The sequence below is a fragment of the Misgurnus anguillicaudatus genome, chromosome 14 (genome assembly GCF_027580225.2).
Source record: "Misgurnus anguillicaudatus chromosome 14, ASM2758022v2, whole genome shotgun sequence".
Classification (NCBI taxonomy): domain Eukaryota; kingdom Metazoa; phylum Chordata; class Actinopteri; order Cypriniformes; family Cobitidae; genus Misgurnus; species Misgurnus anguillicaudatus.
The window spans coordinates 30,951,066-30,972,738 of NC_073350.2; the positions used below are offsets into that span (position 1 = coordinate 30,951,066).

Genomic DNA, 21,673 nt, shown 5'->3' on the forward strand with positions numbered 1-21,673 from the left:
CTCTTCCTGCACTACACAGAGTTTTGTCCAATGCTCTGAATGATAATATACCCTCAAGGTTGCCAGGTCCTCCCCCCAATTACTCAAACTAGCCCAATCGTGAAATTATCCAGGGTTTTCTGCACATTTGCTATAATTTGCCTTCCTGGGGTTACATATCACATTATTAGGGAACCTTCAACCCACAGATGTAAAAAACAGACTGCAACAGCAATGTAAAAATAGCCCAACTCTGCGAGAAACCGTGGACTTGACAACCCTGGCCACCCCTTACAGTAAAATCACTTGTAAATGACCAATTCCTGGTATTTATTAATGGCTATCTATATGCCCTGCACAAATTTTAAAACAAACTTCTAGAAAAAAATCTTCCCAAGCTGTCAATTGTGGCAGGACCCTTTAAAAATGTACACCTAAAACTTAATATTAGTACATCAGAGTTAAACATTAGTGCCAAAGAGTGCACATTAGTACCTCAAAAGGTACACATCTGTACCTAAATTAGGATCTTTATAAAGGGTATAGCCCCAGTGACAGCTTGGGACAATTAAAAAAAAAAAATTCTAACAGCAATTTTATTTCATAGTGTTTTAAAGCTTAACTTTCAGGAAATTCAATTAGCCTGTGTGTATTTTTATCACTTACCAAGTTGCATTCACATTCTTGTCCATAATCTTTAGAGTTGGATTGTTGAATTCATGAGCCTTTTCATATGAAATATTGTATTTGCCTGTAATGTTATCAACTGATATTGTGATTTGTTTCCAGGTCAGTAAATAAGAGTTACGTCCCAAAACTTTTGTCCTCATAGCTTAAAAATTTACAAGGTGAATTTGCCATCTTACCAAAAATGCCTGTTAGGCTGCCATCTTGTGGATATTGTTGAACAGCAGGCCACAGATACACACCCCCATCATTCTTATGAAGAAGAACGGAGACACTGAAATCCCCCATGCTAACGTTGATTTTATTGCACGTTATGATCAGATCCACACTGTTGATACAGAATAACTCATTAGTGAACTTTTTTTCTGCAGACTGATACCATTGTGTCATGGTTTAAATACGCTATCTGCAAATAGCTGAATTATGGTCACCATAGTAAAACCATTGTTCATTTATATAATTTTTTTGTGATATAGGCAAAAAACTGCCACAGTATTTACCCATCAGTGTAAGATAGGGTAAAGTTCTGGCCCCACAGTAAGTCAATATTGTCTTGGTCATTACGGTAACTGATGGAGTTTGTGGTTATTGTGAGATTATGGCTCTTTTTATAATGAAAGGCAATTTTTGAAAATCCTGTTTTAGTTGTCTGGGATTCTCCATTCATATAAAACTCTATGGATGCATAGAAAAAGCCATGAAACATTAAAAAGCAAACATGTATTGGATTAATGAGGGGTGGCATGTAGTAGAAATAATTACGGTTTTCTGACCTCTAGAGGAATCCTCCAACAGTCTGAGTTTGTGATGAAGAAGAACATCAAAACAAAGTGGTTTAGACTGACCATCAGCAGCCAGCAAAAAACGATTACTGTTTTCTCCAGCTAGGACAACACAACCAAATGTATAAAATGAAATAAAATAATCTCACATAAAATAAATGATTGCATTAAAAATAGTTGTAATGTACCTGCAAAACGAAATGTATGATCCACACTCCTTTGGCTGTAAAAAAGAATGTCATCCTCCTTGCAGACTAAAGCAAAAAGAAAGTACAACAAATGAATTTTTTTTTTACTATTGCTTTGATTGGATTGTAAGATATACTATAGATTTTCCTTTAACAAAGAAAATAATGAAAGAAAAATAATTAAAGAACAATACTACATAGTTTTACTTAAATAAACCAAACATTTGGGGGGCATACCACCAGTCCAAATCGGGGCATCTAAAGGAATGTCTCCTGGATATAAAACATAAAAAATGTAATAACATTATGTATTCTGTCTAAGCACTATAGCTGTAAGCAAATAATAAAGGAAATTTTCTTTATCTACAATATGACTTACATTGCATACCAGCCATGCCTAAAAAAATAGATATAGGAGAATATTGGCTTACCTTTAGTTTGAAATTCTGCCGTTCTATCTAAAATAGCTTGCAACATAAGTACAAATGCGTTAAAATAAAATAATCTTGAGTTGAGCATCTTACAAGGTTGTTGTTTCATTACCTAGCTGGAGGGTGAATAGATGACAGAATGTTATGACTTGGTGAATTTGCATATATCCTATGCCTTTCTACTGTATAAAAATAAAAAGTAAGAATGTGTTTATATAAATATATGTGGTATGGTGATGTACATTGCATTGCATTTATTTATTTTTTCATTCATCTATTCTCATACCCCATAATGACACAATGAAAACAATATTTTAGAAATTAATTGCAGCATTAGAACAAATGCCTTAAAATAAAATAATCTTGAGTTGAGCAGATTGTCTTTTCATTACCTACCTTGAATAGATGACACCACGACATGTGTTGGTGCTACTAAACGTGTATGGCTTCCTACTGTATAAAAATGAAAAGTAAGAATGTAAATATATACATTTGATATACATTGCATTCCAAAAGTATTCAGACCCTCTACACTTTCAGTTCTGTTATGTTGCAGCCTGATACTACAATTGTTTACATTAATTTATGTTTTCATTAATCTATTCTCATACCCCATAATGACACAATGAAAACAATATTATAGAAATTAATTCTGGGGTGTACATATGTGTACACGGTAGTGTTCTCATGAAAAACTATTAGATTACACAAATGTGCAACTTTGTCCTGACCCATGTCACAGTTTTTTAGCTCTTTCTGACAGCATCATGACAGGCCCATGTGATGTGTGAAAGCATGTGGCATTGGTTTATGTTTAATCAGGGCTGACAAAACGTAGCACAATGTTTATTAAACAGAAACAGTGATGCGTTGAACTCCCTGGCTGTATCTCAATGTCAAAGAAGGATCCTCGGAAGCCAGAATTTCGAGGATGCTATGTCAGTGACATCCGTCGAAGGACTGTTCCAATGTAGAGGATCCTCGGAATTTCAGCCAAGGACTGAGTCCTTCCTTCAAAAAATATCCCATATACAGGAAAGGGTGCACATGTGTATCCTTCGCACTCTTCGCATGCTGAAATCACCCACAATCCTATGCGCGCAGCACTAAAATCACACCTTTCATTGACGCAATGACTCAATGATGTGCACTTGCTAGCCTGTTCCATTTAACGTGTTCTCCGAATGCTTAAGAGGAGCCTCGCCTAGCCTCTGAAGGAAGTGACTTGTAAGGACTAGTCCTGCCAAGGAAGTATCATTAACATTAAGAAGTCCAGATGACAACATGCAAAATATAAACGTGACTTTTTACCTTTTGTGTTGACATAACGATCGCGAATTGAATCCAGTCTGTTTCAGATGTGTGAATAATCTATTAAAAACCGTCCCAAAAAAACATCCAATGACCATTTTTGTCCACAAAAGCGTATAATCAGTGAAATAAAGATATATAGTCTGTTGTTTACATCAGATTTCGCATGAAAGTCTTGTAATAGTATAATATCGCCTACAATCTGAGCACTATTTACGTCATAACACACTGTATATGAGATTACACTTTAGGTTCCAATAAACACGCGTTAAAACTTTGTTTTTAAAAGTAGGCAGGAGTATAATCCATAATATCCAAATAGCGCTGTTATTTCCGTGAGACATGATAACAGTATAGAGGATATCAGCGAAGTGACTGCTCTGTGCTCTCTAGTTACCTGGTGGGTGGAGACCTGCGAGTGGGGTGGTGGGCGGGAAAATTCAAACGGAATGTGACGACAAGGCTAGTTACGTCACAACGGAGCTGATTTTGAAACTGTGCAATCTGAGACTCAAGGCAGAGAAACCCGTATCTCACTCAAAACAGCATGGATGGATTTTTCCCAAGTTTGTATGCGTGTGGAAGCACCAGAGACACAAAAGAACACCCCAAAACCCAAGTGAGTTTTTCATAATATGGGCACTTTAATTAAGACATAAAAAGAAAAGCGTATTCTGTTTTTTTATTTATGGCAAACAAATTATTAAAACGAACTCCCTTTTTAATTATGCACATTTTTGTCATTAAATCTGTCTATAAACAAAAAGTAGACAAAATGGTAGTGTTATTAGTCAGAAGGATGAATGTTTTATTAACTTTTACAATAAAACTGACCCAAGTTCACCTACATTGGTCATTTGTGATCAACTCCCTGTTAATGTTTGTTAAAGTCTTTGTTCAGCTTATTATCAGCATGTTTTAGTTGTGTTTTGCCCCATCGTGGGTTTTTGCTTTCACTGTTCAGTTAAATCAGTGTCAATCCCACCTGCATCTGGGTTCTTTCTTCCTGCCACAAATCTTGACAAACTTTTAACAACTTTGGGAATTCTATTGCAACAAAAAAAATCCAAAATAAATCAAAACTGTATTTTAAATAAAAGTAGTCACATTTTGCGAAGAATTTGCAGCTTCTTAATGGAACACTCCACTTAAAAAAAAAAGTATATATTCAGCTGATCTCCGGGTCTGGCACTAGCACTTTTAGTATAGCTCAGCACAATCCCTTGAATCTGATTAGACCATTAGCATCGGGCTAAAAAATAACCAAAGAGTTTCGATATTTTTCCTATTTAACTCGACTCTTCTGTAGTTACATTTTGTACTAAGACCGACAGAACATTTAAAGTTGTGATTTTCTAGGCAGATATGTCTAGGAACTATACTCTCATTCTGGCGTAATAATCAAGGACTTTGCAGCTGTAACATGGCTGCAGGAGGCGCAATGATATTACGCAGTGCCCAAAAATAGTCCCCTGCTATTGAAAGTAACCAAGGGGACTTATTTCGGGCAGTGCATAATATCGTTAATATCAATTTTCTGTCTGTCTTAGTACACGATGTCACTACAGAAGAGTCAAGTTTTAAATAGGGAAAATATCGAAACTCTTTGGTAATTTTTTTAGCCCGATGCTAATGGTCTAATCAGATTCAATGGATTGTGCTAAGCTATGCTAAAAGTGGTAGCGCCAGACCAGGAGATCAGCTGAATAAATTCCAAAACGATAAAAATCAAATGTTTAACTCTAGGGGAGCTGTAAAATGAGCATATTTTCAAAAAAAGTGGAACGTCCCTTTAAGGTTTCACTCTGAGATGTTTTTTGTATACGATAGCTGATGCAAAGTTACTTTTCATTGCTGCCTTAGATAGTGCTCTAAGTAGTTTTGAACGCAAGTTTATTTAAAAAAAGAGCAACTTTTGGCGTTAAACAATTTCATATACGAGAAGGATCCACTGAGTTTTAGGACCAACCTACTAGGCATCGTCGTCGACGAAGTAGGGCCTACAATTAACTTATAAATGGTAAGTGGTTTTTTTTATTATCATATTGTCATTGCCTGTACCGTAGTTGTCACAGTGCCACTAAGTTGTGTTGCTTTTCAATATCAATATACAGCTACCGGTTTAGTTGCATAGCTTTCAGCTGTGTGCACCCGATAAAAGTTACGTTTGAATTTATGTCGCTCTACGTACGTCATCTGGCATAATTGAAACGATTGGCTATGAGCTACGTACAGACGCATTTGATAAACATTCGTAGCACCCAATAAACGGCTCTGGGCATTCGTAAACCACGCCTCAAATATGAGAAAATGAGCATAGACTTCCCAAACCACGTCTCATTCTCTATGAGACTGGTCTGGTATTAGCCAGGCTACATATAAAACATAAAAAATGTAATAACATTATGTATTCTGTCTAGGCACTATAGCGAATTATAAAGGAAATTTTCTTTATCTACAATATGACTTACATTGCATACCAGCCATGCCTAAAAAAATAGATATTGGAAAATATTGGCTTACCTCTAGAAAGTTTTCGAAGTACTGGAGTTCTATCTGGAACAGCTTGCAACATTACTACAAATGCGTTAAAATAATATAATCTTAAGGTTGAGCATCTTACTGTAAGGTTGACGTTTCATTACCTACCTCGACTAGATGACATCACTCTACTTGATGGTGTTCCTGAATGTATCATATGGCTTCCTGCTGTATAAAAATGAAAAGTAAGAATGTGTTTATATATATGTGGTATGGTATTGCATTCTAAAAGTATTCAGACCCTCCACACTTTTCTGATCAGTTCTGTAATATGTTGCAGCCTGATACTTTGTTTACATTTATTTATGAAATTATTATTTTTTTCATTAATCTATTATCATACCCCATAATGACATAATGAAAACAATATTTAGAAATTAATTCTGGGGTGTACATATGTGTACACACTAGTGTTCTTATAAAAAACTATAAGATAACACAAATGTGCCACTTTGTCATGATCCTGTCTTCATGTCACAGTTTTTTAGCTCTTTGTGACAGGATCATGACAGGCCCATGTGATGTGTGAAAGGTTTATGTTTAATCAGGCCTTGGCTGTTTCTCAATTCCAAGAACGCAAAGAACGGACTTGCGTTCTCGTGAAGCCTGGTCTTGCCAGGCGACCTTGGAAGAACGAACTCAAAAGGGCGCAAGAACACAGAACACACTTGTGAAAATTGAGATGTGTGCAATCTTCCTGTTGATCACCTGACCTCCCCAGATTTTAGCACAAAAGTCTGCACTCGATGCATCTTTGATATCGAGAACACATCCGGGTATTTTCATGTGTCCTCTGTACTTGTGTTCTTGAGAATTGGAATTGAACTTCAACAGTTAATGATGACGTAGAGCGAGAACACTAGGACGCAAGATCCCTGAAGAAAGCATATTGAGAAACAGCTCTTGTCTGGGACACGTTCAAAATCGAAACGGTGCGCAATGCTGAACACAGCCCTGGCCTCCTGATCCCACCCCCTCATCTCCCATTTTTGTTTCATTCATGTCACCTCTTCCATTCTTGATTTACTCCCTTATTTAATGCCCGTGTGTTTGTTGTCCTGTGCCAGTTCTTTGTTACTTAATGCCTTTGAAAACTTTGTAATTGTGCTCTCGTGCCTGTTCCTGTTCCTGTGACAAGTTAAGTCTAAAGTCAAGTTTGTTAAAGTCTTTGTTCAGCTTATTATCAGCCTGTTTAGTTTGTGTTTTTGCCCCATCTTGTGTTTTTGCATTCACGTTTCTGTTAAAAAGTGCATCTGGGTTTTGTCTTCCTGCCACAAATCTTCACAAACTTTTAACAACTTTGGGAATTCTATTGCAACAAAAAAAATTAAAATAAATCAAAACTGTATTTTAAATAAAAGTAGTAACTCTTTGTGAAGAATTTGCAGAAATGGTCTGTTTTGTAAACAGCTTCTTAAAGGGACACTACAGATGTAACTACAGAAGAGTCAAAATTTAAATAGGAGAAATATCGAAACTCTTTGGTTTTCTGAGATGTTTTTAAACAGTATGAGATCATGAGCCCTATCTTGCACCCAGCGCAATTGACTTTGTCAGTGACGCATGTATCATTCGTATTTTGTACCGGCGCACAGCGGGTTTTTCCCTCCACAGACGCACGTCGACAAACTAGGGAATGAACTTGCGCTTCCAGGGCGGTTCAGCGCAAAAAAGGAGGCGTGTTCCGGCGCAAACCATCCCTGATGCTATTTTGCAGTTTCAAAAAACAATCGCGCCACTGACCAAAAAAAAACTAGTCTAAAGTCAGTGACACGTTGCGCGTGGTTCATTATGCTATTTTAAGGGCGCATGCTTGACCATAATGCATGCGTGCACAATGCGCACACACTTTGCTAATCTAATCTACACAGATGCAACAGTTATTTTTGCAAATCATAAATTGTTACAATAAAAAATGTTAACACATGAGATATGGGAAATCATAGTGGTGAGCATTGTGGTGATAGTTTTTTATAGTGTGGCTGCGTTAAAAAATTATCATGCAAATAACGATTCAAATATTTTCATAAGTTTGTTGTGTGGCTGTATTACGTTTATTTTATGTAAATAATAATTAAAATGTTTTCATAAGAAACCTTAATGTATATGAACTTGATTTGTAAGTGTACTTTGTGGTTGGACCGTGCTTGCGTTTCTTGTGTTCGATTTCAAAGCCCCCAAACCCTTTTAGCGGCGAGGGTGGACGCAGCGATGTCCTCTGCTGGCGTCAGGTCATGTGTAGAGGCAGATCCACCTCCCGTTACACGGCGTGCCCGATTTATGCTGGCAAGCTTGGGATTCCCCCGTCTCCTGACATCATTGTAGCCCTTGGCGCAAAGATAGGGATGCCAGCTGATGAGACAATTGTGGCTATATTTCCTCTCACGCCTGTTTAACCTACGCTGATTTGGGCGGGTTTCTCCCATCCCCATACAAAACAACTTCTCTGTCTTTGACTGTTCTTACAAGAACGTGGGTCTCCTCGGCTGTGAACCGCTCCTGGCGTGCACCTGGTAAATCCGTCATAATAATAGCAACACGCCATGGAACTTGCGCCCTTGCGTTTAAAAGGAATGTTAGATACCGTTCTGATTGGTTTATTTGACGTTAAGCCCAAACCACACCTAGGAATAATGAACCTACTTCAGACCAACCCCTTATTGATTTGCGCCTGGCGCAAGAGTTATTTCTCCCGCCGGGAAAATAGCTACAGCACCCAAGATCCGCCCACAAAGTCACTTGCGCTTTGCGCTTCGCACTTGCGTTTCAGATTGTTAAAATAGGGCCCCATATCTATTCTGGGCTCTTATATAAAAATATAAATATGTTGGCACAATCATTTTTGTAATTGCAAGCTATTTATCGAAATATTTTATTTGTCCTGCTTTACAGGTTTTTTTAAGGTCATGTGAAACATTTTATTGAAGTGACTCTTAACTTTTAGAACTATTATCTTAAAATTTGCCAAATTGTTAAAAAAACTATTGTTTAAACATATAACTATTTTCAATTATAAGGCAGTTCTTGTCTGATGTGCTTATTTTGAGGTATGACAGATATACACAATTGAACTTCTTACAACTAGAAACTGAAGGTCTGTGTGATTCCTTTCCCTCTTTGGGTTTGTCTGCAACCTCCACGTCACCTTCTTGTGGCTTGGTAACAACCATAGATGTGAGAGGTGTAACAAATTGATATTTGAGTGAAAGTTTGAGAGATTCATTCTTTACAGCCTCTTGTTCTGGACCTTCAAGAAGAACCCTACGAGGGAGAGAGTGATATATATACACATTTCTCATTAAATAATATTTTATTATTTTATTAGAGTTTCTGGAAAACGTACTGTTTGTCCAGAAGTTGTTTTACTGTAAGGTAGGCCCACAGTCTTTCCATAAAATCTTCATGTTCAGGTAGGACATCAGTTACATCTTTTGATATTACAGCATCATGGTACGTCACCTTATTGCCTTTCTGCATCAAAGAATAAAAAAAATGTGTCATAGTGTCATCCCAAATTTCACTTCCACCTTGGGTTTATACGCTGCTTTGAAAACAAAGTGACCCATCACCTCTGTCAAATTGCTTAAATATGACCTGTCATTTTGCTAGAAAACCTATGTGAACAGATTTAGGCCGGGTTCTTACTGATATTGCGATGACATCAGTGCTGATGCTCTCCACATTGTTGTCTGTAATTTGACCGGATACCACAATTTCAGAGCCGTTGAAGTACAGGGCAAAATTAGTCTGGGTAAGATTTGAGACTCCTATGTAGTTAAGTTGGATATCAGTTAGGAGTGGGATGGCAACTTCATCATAAAAGCCCTACCAAACAAATAAAGAGTTAACTAGGCTTCAATGCACAGCATATTTCAGCATTGTTGATAAGTTTACAAATGATTCACTGTTTTGCACCTGCAGTTGTAGATCGGCATCAGAATCCTCATATATTCTGCGAGCAACTCCATTATTTTCCAGTGACATTTTTGTTAGGAAATCAAAATTCACATCATATCCGAAACCAAGACAATAGAGGGGAAACTTTGACTCAATGGCCTTTCTCACATTAGACATAATACTCTCTGTGTCGGTTTCACCTGTAAGAGATGAAGAGGTTTAGACATAACTGTAGACATTACATCAAGTGCAGCTCGTCTGAATGGGAAAGTGGGGCAGTGCCCCACCAGAATATTAATCCACTTGAAAAAATAAAACTCTATATAAACTTTTCAAAATATATATATAAAAAAAAAAGTAAAGTGAGGTGAATATGTTTGTAAACTGAGCACATGGCTCGGTTGGCTACTGTATGTATAATGATCGAGGGGAGAGAGACAACTACTTCTGCCGTCCCGAGCTTAACCATACTTGTAAATGGGCAGATTTTAAACTGCCCCTCTAGCTTTTACATTACGTGAACGTAGTTCCGGATAATGCTATATCATTCTGCGTAAAACGTACGGCTGATTCTTTAGGTCGTAAGCATCTCGAGTGGTACAAATCAACTCGTTTGTAATAGTGCAGTTTTTTTATTACAGGATTCGAAAGATTGTCAGTTAATGAAAAAATGGACATCAAACAATGTTGCCCTGACAAGCCAGATATAAAAATGGTAAGTCGTTCAATATTGCATTTAAAGGGTTGAATGATGACAAAAGATTGTACTAAACGTACTAAAGTGTTTTATTTTTCATGCTTACTTTATAATTTTTCAAGCACTTATCTGAAAGGCTAACACCAAATTCAGCATTAACATGCCTGAATTATGGAAGCACTCTGCTTAGTGTTCTGCATGCGTTCAGTAATTTAAATGTAAAATGTATACCACTAGCAGTTTATCATAGGTTAGTCTTATAGCCTACGATATGACCCAGAATCTGCACCCCCCTAAATGTATATATAAGAGCGGCTACTGCATAACATATTAGGAGACAAACAGAAGTTAACTCTTTCCTAGCTATTGATGAGTTATCTCGTCAATTAGAGGAAAACATTTGCATGATAAAAACATGTTCCTGATGAGTTTTTATTGTTATCTGTAATATTGTGGTTAGCGCACTTACCCAGCTTATTTTACACTCCGTGTATGTTTTGATAATCTTTCTGAAAATGCAATTATTTAATCTTTTTGCTAAAAAAAAATTTTTGAAGAAAAATACCCATATTTAAGAGTTTATAAGCAGAGGAAAAAATATAGATAGGACTAAACATTTTTTCCTCGTTTTGTTTGTTTATTGTTTGTTTGAAAGCAGGGGGACTGTTTTTTCATTTGATATATTTGTATGTGTATATGTTTATAGAAGGGAATTTTCCTGGAAGGCATTTTGTGAAACTTTTGTCTTTGATTTGTTTTTGTCAAATAAGTTGCATTTGAGGCAACAAATGCACAACAACGAAAAGCTGCCATTAAAAACCTTGCACACTGATTTGACAGTATAGTTGAAAGAATATTTTGGGGGTGTCCTGTTTTATGCCTGTTAAACATCCTAAAATTTGTCTTGTGTACCTGTAAACGTTTTGTTTAAAGAAGGCATTAGACAAGATTTAAAGCAGCTCTGATTTCATTTCATTCATTTATTGTTTGTGTATATGAGTGATCGGTTGCCTGTTGTGGGATCTCCATCAGTCAGTAGAATTAAGATCGAGGCCGTTCCCTCTTGTGGGTGCCGATTGATCATCTTTTCTCCTTCCAGTACTGCAGCGTTTATGTCTGTGTCTGTGAAAGAAAAAACATATCTGTCACGGTTGCGTCCATAGATATGTATAATAAAGGCTAGATGTGTTACGCTGGAGTCTCTTACGTCATCACCTGGCGGCCATCTTTCTCAAATTTACAAGTTATGGTCATTTAAAAGTACTTGCACCATTAAAACATAATGCTACAAGTGAGCGATCGACCTGTGGTAAGATGGCCGCCAAATGCGGACGTTCCATTCAACATCTAGCCTTTATTATATCTATGGTTACATCCACATTTTATCTTTGCACTTTTTCATCTAACACTAGGAGCTCACATCCGCGGTCCTTAATGTTCTTCACGAAAGATTTTGCATCATCCAGGTTTGCCTTAGTAGCTTTAAGGAGTTCACGCTTCCAGAGTTCAATTTGATGGTCAAAGGTGATCAATCCAAAGTGATCGTCCTCAGCAAGATCACTCAAAATCCTTAGCAGTGCCAAACGTGTCTAATAAACGATAACACTTAAATCAGCTTGTGTCAGTTATTTCTACTGTATACAAATGTTATTTATTACACAACTATCAGGAACATGATTTTGATGTGTAAGTAGTAGCATTCAGCATAAAGTCAAAATTCAACAAGAAACTGACACGAAAAGCTTAACACATAAAATACAATACAATTTAAAAAAACTAAATTAAGGAATTAATTAATTATTTATTTATACATTTTTATAATATTAAAGGGACATTCAACTTTTTTGAAAAATGTGCTCACTTTTCATCTCCCCTATAGTTAAACATTTGATTCTTACCGTTTTGGAATCCATTCAGCTGATCTTCGCGTCTGGCGCTAGCACTTTTAGCATATAACCCTTTGATTATGTTTTTGCGCAATGCTAATGGTCTAATCAAATTCAATGGATTGTGCTAAGCTATGCTAAAATGTATGTATTTCGACCCTCATCTTAGCAAAGATATTTAAAGGACAAGTTTGGTATTTTACACTTAAAGCCCTGTTTTCAGATTGTTTATGATGAAATAGAACGGTTTTGACTGAAATTTCGACAAAGACGTGAAACTCACCGAGTGGTCAGGGGTGTTCACTGATATGCTCACACAAAAATCGCTGCAAATTAAGCATTCCAACAGGTTTTATCGTAGTTAGCTAACTCCATTGACTTGTATTAGATGTGCTGTGAGGTACGGTATTAGTCTGCGCCGGGAACTTTGTTTCTATCCTTGCAATTTGCAATGGCGGATTAGCGCCACCACCTGGGCTGGAGTGTCTATTATTCAAGCTCTCAGCGGAAGAATATACGAGTGTGAGGCGTTTGGAAAAATAGGTCCACAAGTTTACAACGAATGCTAAAACACCTGTTGGAAAGCATCTTTTGAAGCAATTTTTGTGTGAGCATATCAGTGAACTTTAAGTGTAAAATACCGAACTTGTCCTTCAAGAAATGTTGTAGCTAAGATATATACTGTTGAATCTCTTAATAAGTACAGACAGATTTCGACATTTGTCTTTGTTATTTACCTGCACAATTTTATTGCCGCGCATGGAGCCACTTCGGTCAATGATAAACACCACATTTTTGGAAATGCGTGGAAGACCTGATGGTGCAAAGTTGTGGACAAAATACCCGTTTGATACCTGAGGAAAATAAAAAGTAAAAAAAATTGAAACCATTTATGTCTTTATTTCCTCATGACCTCTTAGCATTTGATACATACTTTAGTCATTGTCAAAAACACTCACTGTCATTTCTCCATTAGGATTTTGTCTTTCAACATCGTATGTAATGAGCAGGTCTCCTTTCAACCCATTTTTATCACAGTTTTTGCACCTTTTCTGCTGATCTCGAGTGGGGTAGAAGGTCACCCATGCCTGAAATGTTCAGTTTGGTTATCTTGTGTAGTGTACATGAATTATACAAATATCTACATTGTATTTTCATAATCTATCCTTACATCTTTGTCAGCTCTGGTGGTTTTGATGGCATTGGCCAGATCATCGGTGCTCAGATCTCCTTTCACTTCCAAGAAGGAAATTCCTGGTTTCTCATGGATGTGTACATTAATCTAATATAAAGACAGAATATAGTTATGTAAGTTTAAACACATAACCCTAACCATAACAAAAGAGCATTTGTAAACACTGTATTTAATGCACAGTATAAGCCTGTCTTATTTGACCCAGTCTTATTTAAGGCAGAAGGTCAATTTCTAGAAAAGATGCTTTGTTGTTGTTCCCCATTTTTAAATGTTACAATTTTTTGGTGTGTGTAACAGCTCAAGTATACAGTATGTCACTGAGACTGCCTGTGAAAACTAAAGTCTCAGTCTTATTGTGAGATAAGAATTATCACAGTTTGATTTCAAGCATTAATTCACTCTGATGTCAATCCCTGACATGACATTACTCAGTCAATATTATACATATCAAGTTTATATTTTCACGGAATGTTCTTAACATTATGTATGATTATTTTTTGTAGAAACAGTAAACCTCAAATAAATACTTCACCAGGATTTTCACAGGCATGGTCACAATTACCTTTAATCTTTGTTTAAGAATGTTGCATTTTCTCTGAATATTTGATAACTGTACTGTATCTTTCAATTACATTTACATTTGCACAATAGATTATCTTAGGTGCAGACATAAGTCTCTATAAATACTGATAATTATGGTGAAAACAAAAATAGGTCTGTATTTTTAAATTGCAGACAAAGATTCTGAATAGCTAGGTTGGATTGTATGTTTGATGTGAAATGGGTATGGTGGGGGCCTGACCTACTATTCTTTCATAGGGCCCAAAATTGCTAGCGGCGGCCCTGCAAACACTTAATGTCAAAAAGATTGATTTTTAAAAATGCATTTAATCAAAAATTTTAACATGTTTGTTATAACAAATCTTGAAAATAAAATGTTGTAACGTTTAACATTTAAAATTTAAATTCAACATGTTTTTTTAACATACGTATGCTTATAACATCCTAAATAAACAATTTAATATTGCTGTGAAATTAAGTTAAGCTTTTCTTTTCCTAAACAGGCTCATCTTTTGTTCTTGAGGCTCACTGAACAAATTCAAGAAATATGCTCACTTTTGAGAAAGTTTTTATCAGTACTGAAAATAGTGAGCAAAAGCTCACTTTTCCCTTTCCAGGGTAGTAAAACACCAACATATACACAATAAATGTTTTTAATTTGTAAAAAAAAATCATTATTTGTGTTAAAAAACACACATCAGTGTATCCTAACTTTGCATGCATGTTCATGGCCCTAAATGAGAAAAAGTGACAAAATGTCTGGAAGAAAAAGATAACTTAAGTAGTATTTCATATACATTGTAAATAGCTCACGTTTACCATCTTTGTCTGGAAAAGTCTTTTCCAATACTCAAAAGAGTGAGGAGAAGCATTTTTACCCCATTTCAGGATAGTAAAACAAGCAACAAACATTGAAAACATTGAAATAATTTGGGTCTGTATGGTTGCTTTGGAACAAAAAGAAGATGTGGGTCAAATTGACCCGCGAACATCAAGAATGTTACAATTTTTTGCCTACACTACAAAACATATCAGCGTATCATAACTTTGCATGCATGTTCATTGCTATAAATGAGAAAAAAGTCACAAAATTTCAATAATATAATCACAGGTTAACTGTATTTTCCGACAGCTTAAAAAACAAAACATGTCAAATTGACCCAGAACATAATACAAGGGTTAAATATCTGTCTAGTACTAGTTATTTTTAGTTGAGATAGCTCAAACAGGTGTTTCAGTCTAGGACTAATCTTAGGCCATGTCTGCGAAACCGGATTATTATGTAATAATTGGTCTAATCTATTTTTGTCATACCTTGAAATCTTTCACCGCCTGCATTGGTTGTGCATTGATGAGCAGCTCATATTTGCCAAGGCAACGCTTTAGCAGTTCCTCATATGTTAACTCAAAGGTGACTTTACTGAGAGCGGCCACATTCACTGATGTTTTAAATTCTTCTAAAGTCCTTCCAACAGACTTGAGAGAACAATTAAGCCCATCAAAACATATTTTATGTTCATAAGTCTGAATGATATGTGTAGATTTTGTTTAAAATGATCAATACTTGATGAGTCCAGCACTTTGTCCTCGTGAAACTGCTCGACTGTACTGCTGCTGCGCGTCTGCTTTCTCCTTCACAACTCCATCATAACTTTTTCCATCTATGGTCCTGACAAATAAACGATGCACAATAATCAGACATTAAAGATGGATTTTAGCTATATTTTTCATATGTCATATATGTAATTTCATACATTCTGAATTTGCTGATGAAGGCATTCTTGGGTATCTTCACTTCAAAGAAAATCTCCTGAGATTCATTAAGTCTGTTTGCCACACGGCTTGTGATGATTGTGGTGGCGTAGCGACTGGTCACAGTAGAGTTAATGTAGAAACTGTAAATATCCACTTTTTGTTTCTGTGTTGAGAAATCAAAATGTATTTAGATTTAACATGTCTAAGTGTAACAGACAACGATTGGCTGATGCCAGGGGCGCAATGAACCGTTTCAAGGGGGGTATGCAAGACAGAATTTTGGGCCCCTTCCTTTAGATGATTGTTTGTTTTTCATACCATAATGTGTAGCTATATAAAATTACTCAGTTGAGTGCATTTATTTAATTTTACAGGTCGCATTTGCAACTAAAAATAATCTGGAAAGGCAGAAAACATTCAGGTGACTGATTTTAAATAGATCACTAAAAGAAGAATAATGCATGGAGATGCATTTCTGTATCTATGAAAATCTGGAATGCGGCAGTCGAGTTTTCTGCGCGGTTTTAGAAGTGAAATGTGTACAATTATGTTTAGCCTATAATAGTTAATTCTTCAGAGTTCATATTGATGATGTTATAGTCCATTTATAAATGTTCTTACGAACTGACTGTATTCGTCGGAAAAACACCAAATAACTTATAGGGCCCTATCTTGCACCCAGCGCAATTGACTTTGTCAGTGACGCATTGCATCATTCGTATTTTGCACCGGCGCACAGCGGGGTTTTCCCTCCACAGACGCACGTCGGCAAACTAGGGAATGAACTTGCGCTCCCTGGTTCAGCGCAAAAAATGAGGCGTGTTCCGGAACAAAACAATCCCTGATGCTATTTTGCAATTTCAAAAAACAATTGCGCCACTGACCGGAAAAAAATGGTCTAAAGTCAGTGGCGTGTTGCGCGTTGTTCATTATGCTATTTTAAGGGTGCATGCTTGACCATAATGTATAGCGTGCACAACGCGCACACACTTTGCTTATCTAATCTACACAGATGCAACAGTTATTTTTGCAAATCATAAATTGTTACAATAAAAAATATTAACACATGAAATAAGGGAAATCATAGTGGTGATAGTTTTTATTTATTTGGTGTGGTTGCTTTAAAAAATTATGATGGTGAGGGTGGACGCAGCGATGTCCTCTAATGGCGCTAGGTCCTGTGTATAGGCAGATCCACCTCCCGTTACACGGCATGCCCAATTTATGCTGGCAAGCTTGGGATTCCCACGTCTCCTGACATCATTCTAGCGCTTGTGGCGCAACGTCCTAACTCCTGGGAATGCCAGCTGATGAGACAATTGTGGTTATTTCCTCCCACGCCTGTTAAACCGACTCTGATTTGGGCGGATTTCTCCCATCCTCATACAAAACAACTTCTCTGTCTTTGACTGCTCTTACAAGAACGTGGGTCTCCTCGGCTGTGAACCGCTCCTGGCGTGCACCTGGTAAATCCGTCATAATAATAGCAACCGGCCATGGAACTTGCGCACTTGCGTTTAAAGGAAATGTTGGATGACGTTCTGATTGGTTTATTTGACGTTACGCCCAAACCACACCTATGAATAATGAACCTACTTCAGACCAACCCCTTATTGATTTGCGCCTGGCACAAGAGTTATTTCTCCCGCCGGGAAAATAGCAACAGCGCCCAAGATCCGCCGACAAAGTCACTTGCGCTTTGCGCTTCGCACTTGCGTTTCAGATCGTTAAAATAGGGCCCATATTCTCTTTATGTTGCTGTTCTCTGTGCGTGTGGTATGTGTTCCCCCGCACGAGTCCTCCGCTCATGACAAAAAAGCAAAAAGTCAAAGTATTAAAAAATTAATATTACGTTGATCTTTAAGAGTTTGCGCTTCGCCCGCACACGCCCTTCGCCAGTGACACAGAAATTGCAAAAAGCACAATCGGCTAAAGTTTTAAATATGACGTTGATTTTTAAAAGTCAAAAGTAGTTTATATTTGTTACGTAATGAGATGCACGGTGTTCTTTTTAATGTTCTTTTTCTTTAATATAAACAACACTTATCAACAAAACATTGATTAAAATTAAGAGACAAATTATATTAAACGAAATTCATTTGAAGCAAACATTTGAAGCAAACAAAACTTAATTTAAAGTAAAAAATTATGTCTTATGACCCACTCCATTTGTACCGTCATATTAGCCTTCAATCCATTACAACAACGACCAATATATGGCGTTTAAAACTACAGTCTTAATAATCAAATTAAATTGAAACAAAACATTAAGAACTTTAAAACAATATTTAAACACAACAATACTCAAACATAAATATAAAACAGACATTCTCTATTAGGATACATGTTAAAAACAATCTGATATACTGTAGCATTTATAATAGCTGCACTAAGTTTACTATTTTGGGCAAAAACTTCCATTGCAAACCTAAAAAATGAATCACTTTCACTTTGAAAATGAGGTGCTGTCACATTAAAACCAGCTCTTAGTCATTTAAAATTTAACTCAATTATGGCTTAGACAATTCTTCTATTTCATGTTTATTTACAAAATAATATTTTTAACTACGCCTATTAGGTTATTTTCCGTCTTAAAAATGCAATAGTTGTGAGCAGTCGCTATCATAAAATTTCTTTAAATTAAGCCCTTGCTGTCATTTTGTATTGACACAAATATTCTGCATTTTTCATGAAACATACAGTTTACGGATCAGCATGAACGCTTTTTAGTGGCATGTGAGATCTTACCTTGAAATGCCAAACTGTCGGGCTGTCGACTATTTGTGGTAACTTTGCATTGCAAACCCACCAAACTGATCCCAAAACCAAAATGTTGCCTACCCACCCAAATCCATACACGCACAATAAAATCAAAAACCACCAGAACCGCCAAATATGTAATTGCATCGCTTACACGCTGATTTTTAAAAGTGTCTAAATTTTACTTAACACAAAGTCATTTACAGTAGTTTTACATTTACTTTACATTTTACTACAGTGTTAATAATAATTAAACGTGTACAATAAAAAAAGGGAAAAGTGATGACGGTGGGGCCCCCCAAGCGTACTCATGGGCCCATATGACTTGCATACTCTGAACCCCCCCCTAACGGCGTCCCTGGCTGATGCACAAAACGCCTCCTCTCAAATATTTACTGCTCATAAATAACGTAGAAAAAGGGTCTTTGGCCTAAAAAACAAATAAGATTTGTCAATGTATGACCAGTGGGTTTGTTGAGTTAGATTGCATAACGCAGCTTTGTATGTGTATACGCACACTAACACAGAATTAAATAGTTCAAATTTTCTCACTTTTACGTTTTTTTTTAACTGTTATCAATTTAAGTAATTTGTTTAAGTAGATCCAACTTTCACATTTCACAGTGAATGTCATAATCAAAAAATGTATTTAAGCATATTGGTTTTTTATTGGTTTAATATCCCCATATGATGTTGGTAACCGCAAACATTTTTTGTTAAAACCTTTAACATCACAATATGTACAGCTGAACTACAATAATTGTTTTATCTACACATTTTTTGAGTAGATGTGTAGAATAACCTGTGTGGGTGTTTATTATACCACAAGCCAAAACATACACAATCAACAAACATGAGGTTTATCTTCATTATTTTGTATACTATTTAACATTAATTTAAATCAATTCTTAAAGATTTTCCCATCTCAAAAAGGAAAAAAAACATTAGCGCGTACTTTCTCTGGAGCTGTTCCAACTGTGGGGGGATCTGCCGGTCGCGACACAATCTGCTAACTCTGTAGCTGTCTTTAAGAATCAGCTAAAACCCATCTCTTCCGCCATTACCTCATTTCCTAATATAGGACTTACTATCTTTCTCTATTTTCCTTATTTTTTGTCTGTACATTCTTTAAAAATTTAAAAAAAAAATACTAACCAACTCGTGTATACTGTGTTGGACTTGATGAGACTATTTTCAGTGCACTTATGTATTGATGTTCTTGTGTTGCTATAATTGCTTTTATTGTTTACCACATTAGGTTTCTTTGGAAAAAAGTGTCTGATAAATGACTAAATGTAAATGTAAGATCTTTTAGCCTCACCTTCTTAACAGGATTTGAAGTGGCAGAAATGAGAAAAACGGCCAACAAAATCACTTTCAATACTCCTCGATCCATTGTGACCTGCAAAGATAAGCAGATCTCTAAACAGCACTGCCTTTAAACTCATGTCCACATGAATCTATTGGCTAATAATGATGGGATGCAGAAACCACCCTCTTTAGATATCTGAACTCCAATGAGAAGTTGGATTTGATGTGGGTCAAACATTTCCATTTATTTTGTGGGTCCTATGATGAAAACTAAGTCTGTTCTACATACATTAGTTTCTTTTGTGCTGGCTTGATTTATCAACGTTTATTTATAAATATATAAAGTCATATAAAAATATATTTTGCACAAAACAAAAATAAATGTAGTTTATTATTCTGAGCATGCGCAGTAACGTAAAACTTCCGGTGAACAACATTTATTGGTGTGTGGCATACGAAGTTAACTTTGTGTCCCCAACAAAGTTAAAGAATGGCCTGCACTGTGGGTGCAAAGCCCTATTGTTTTTGCTCAGTTTAGTATTTTTCTCCTAAATGAATTTTTGAAGCTCTAAACATACTCGAAAACTCATGAAAATTTGCACATGCGTCAGAAGTGGCGAAAATGAACATGTAGTATAGGCGTCAGAAGTGGACGTGTAAAAATGGCTTGATAGCGCCAAATAGCAAATTTTGGCATTTGCAGGCTTCATACTTTAACAGACTCCTCCTAGAAATTTTATCAGATCATCATCATATTTGGTCAGTCTCATCTAAAGACCTTTGCGGAGATCTTGACTTCTCGTTGGAGGGTGTGTCTGTGGTGGCCTGACAATTTTCTCTGTAATTTGAGTGCAAATTTTGCCATTTATGGACTTCGTACTTCAACACACTCCTCCTAGAAATTTTATCAGATCATTATCATATTTGGTCTGTGTCATTTATAGGTCTTTGCGATGCTAAATTTCATTAGAGGGTGGGTACCATGTACCCCAAAAGATACAACATTGTGTTAAGTTTTAGGAATGAAGGTAACCCACTTTGTAAATAATTACACATTAACATTCAAACACAATATGTATGAATATAACCAAAATGTCTGTGATCTAATCACAATATCTGTGGATAATATTTTAGGAAAAGACAAAATTTCGTATGAGGAGATTCAAGGGTCAACTCTAAAGATAATGGACAATGATGTGAAAGCGTCATGGTACATAAAAATATTCATGTGTTTTTATATGTTGTCATTTACTTATCTAATAGAAAAATGTATTTGTTAATTGTAGGGATGAAATGACAGACTACAGATTTCCTTCAGCTCCAGTCTTCAGATGTTGGCTTGTGCCGTTCCAGGCTGTGATGAACGGAGAGATTTCTGATTTTACTGTTACTCACATGTAGAGTTCCCAGCATGTGTATGTGATATAATACAGAGCATACCTTAACCATTTAACTCTTTGCTCCTCAAAAATCTGCTTGATTTTATCCATGTGCTTTTCTGTCTTTATAATGAAGTCAAACCAATGCCTCTTGCAGTTGGACACATATTTTACTGTATTCATAAAATCACAATAAAATCTACTAAGCAATAATGTTCTCCAACCATCTGTATGATGTTTGCTGGAGTTTTATAGATGCACTATTGTAAATCTCTAGCAATATTATATAGGTTTACATTGGTTAAATTAAATA

General features: G+C 36.2%; 1 protein-coding gene and 1 long non-coding RNA gene across 20 annotated transcripts in view; one reads left to right on the forward strand and one right to left on the reverse strand.

Moving 5' to 3' along the window:
- The window catches only part of LOC129428014 (inter-alpha-trypsin inhibitor heavy chain H3), a 95,455-nt gene that overhangs the window by 43,117 nt on the left and 30,665 nt on the right, over positions 1–21,673 (reverse strand). For 2 of the 19 annotated variants that reach the window (XM_073876265.1, XM_073876288.1), the window contains exons 13-20: positions 8,999–9,180; positions 6,028–6,087; positions 5,902–5,955; positions 2,464–2,520; positions 2,181–2,249; positions 2,068–2,100; positions 1,874–1,909; positions 1,637–1,702 (exon numbers count right to left, since the gene is read on the reverse strand). In XM_073876265.1, the coding sequence (XP_073732366.1) occupies positions 1,637–1,702; positions 1,874–1,909; positions 2,068–2,100; positions 2,181–2,249; positions 2,464–2,520; positions 5,902–5,955; positions 6,028–6,087; positions 8,999–9,180 (557 nt within the window). Of the gene's footprint in view, positions 1–645; positions 731–845; positions 995–1,166; positions 1,342–1,439; positions 1,551–1,636; positions 1,703–1,873; positions 1,910–2,067; positions 2,101–2,180; positions 2,250–2,463; positions 2,521–5,901; positions 5,956–6,027; positions 6,088–8,998; positions 9,181–9,262; positions 9,391–9,564; positions 9,745–9,834; positions 10,017–11,524; positions 11,636–11,933; positions 12,103–13,136; positions 13,254–13,358; positions 13,488–13,570; positions 13,682–15,469; positions 15,631–15,717; positions 15,825–15,909; positions 16,074–19,991; positions 20,073–21,673 lie in introns of those variants that run through there. The other 17 variants (XM_073876287.1, XM_073876284.1, XM_073876268.1 and 14 more) reach the window with 16 other exon arrangements.
- Positions 20,771–21,583, forward strand: LOC129428018 (uncharacterized). Its single transcript, XR_012373366.1, has 2 exons — positions 20,771–21,191; positions 21,268–21,583. It is a non-coding gene; the product is annotated as an uncharacterized lncRNA (long non-coding RNA).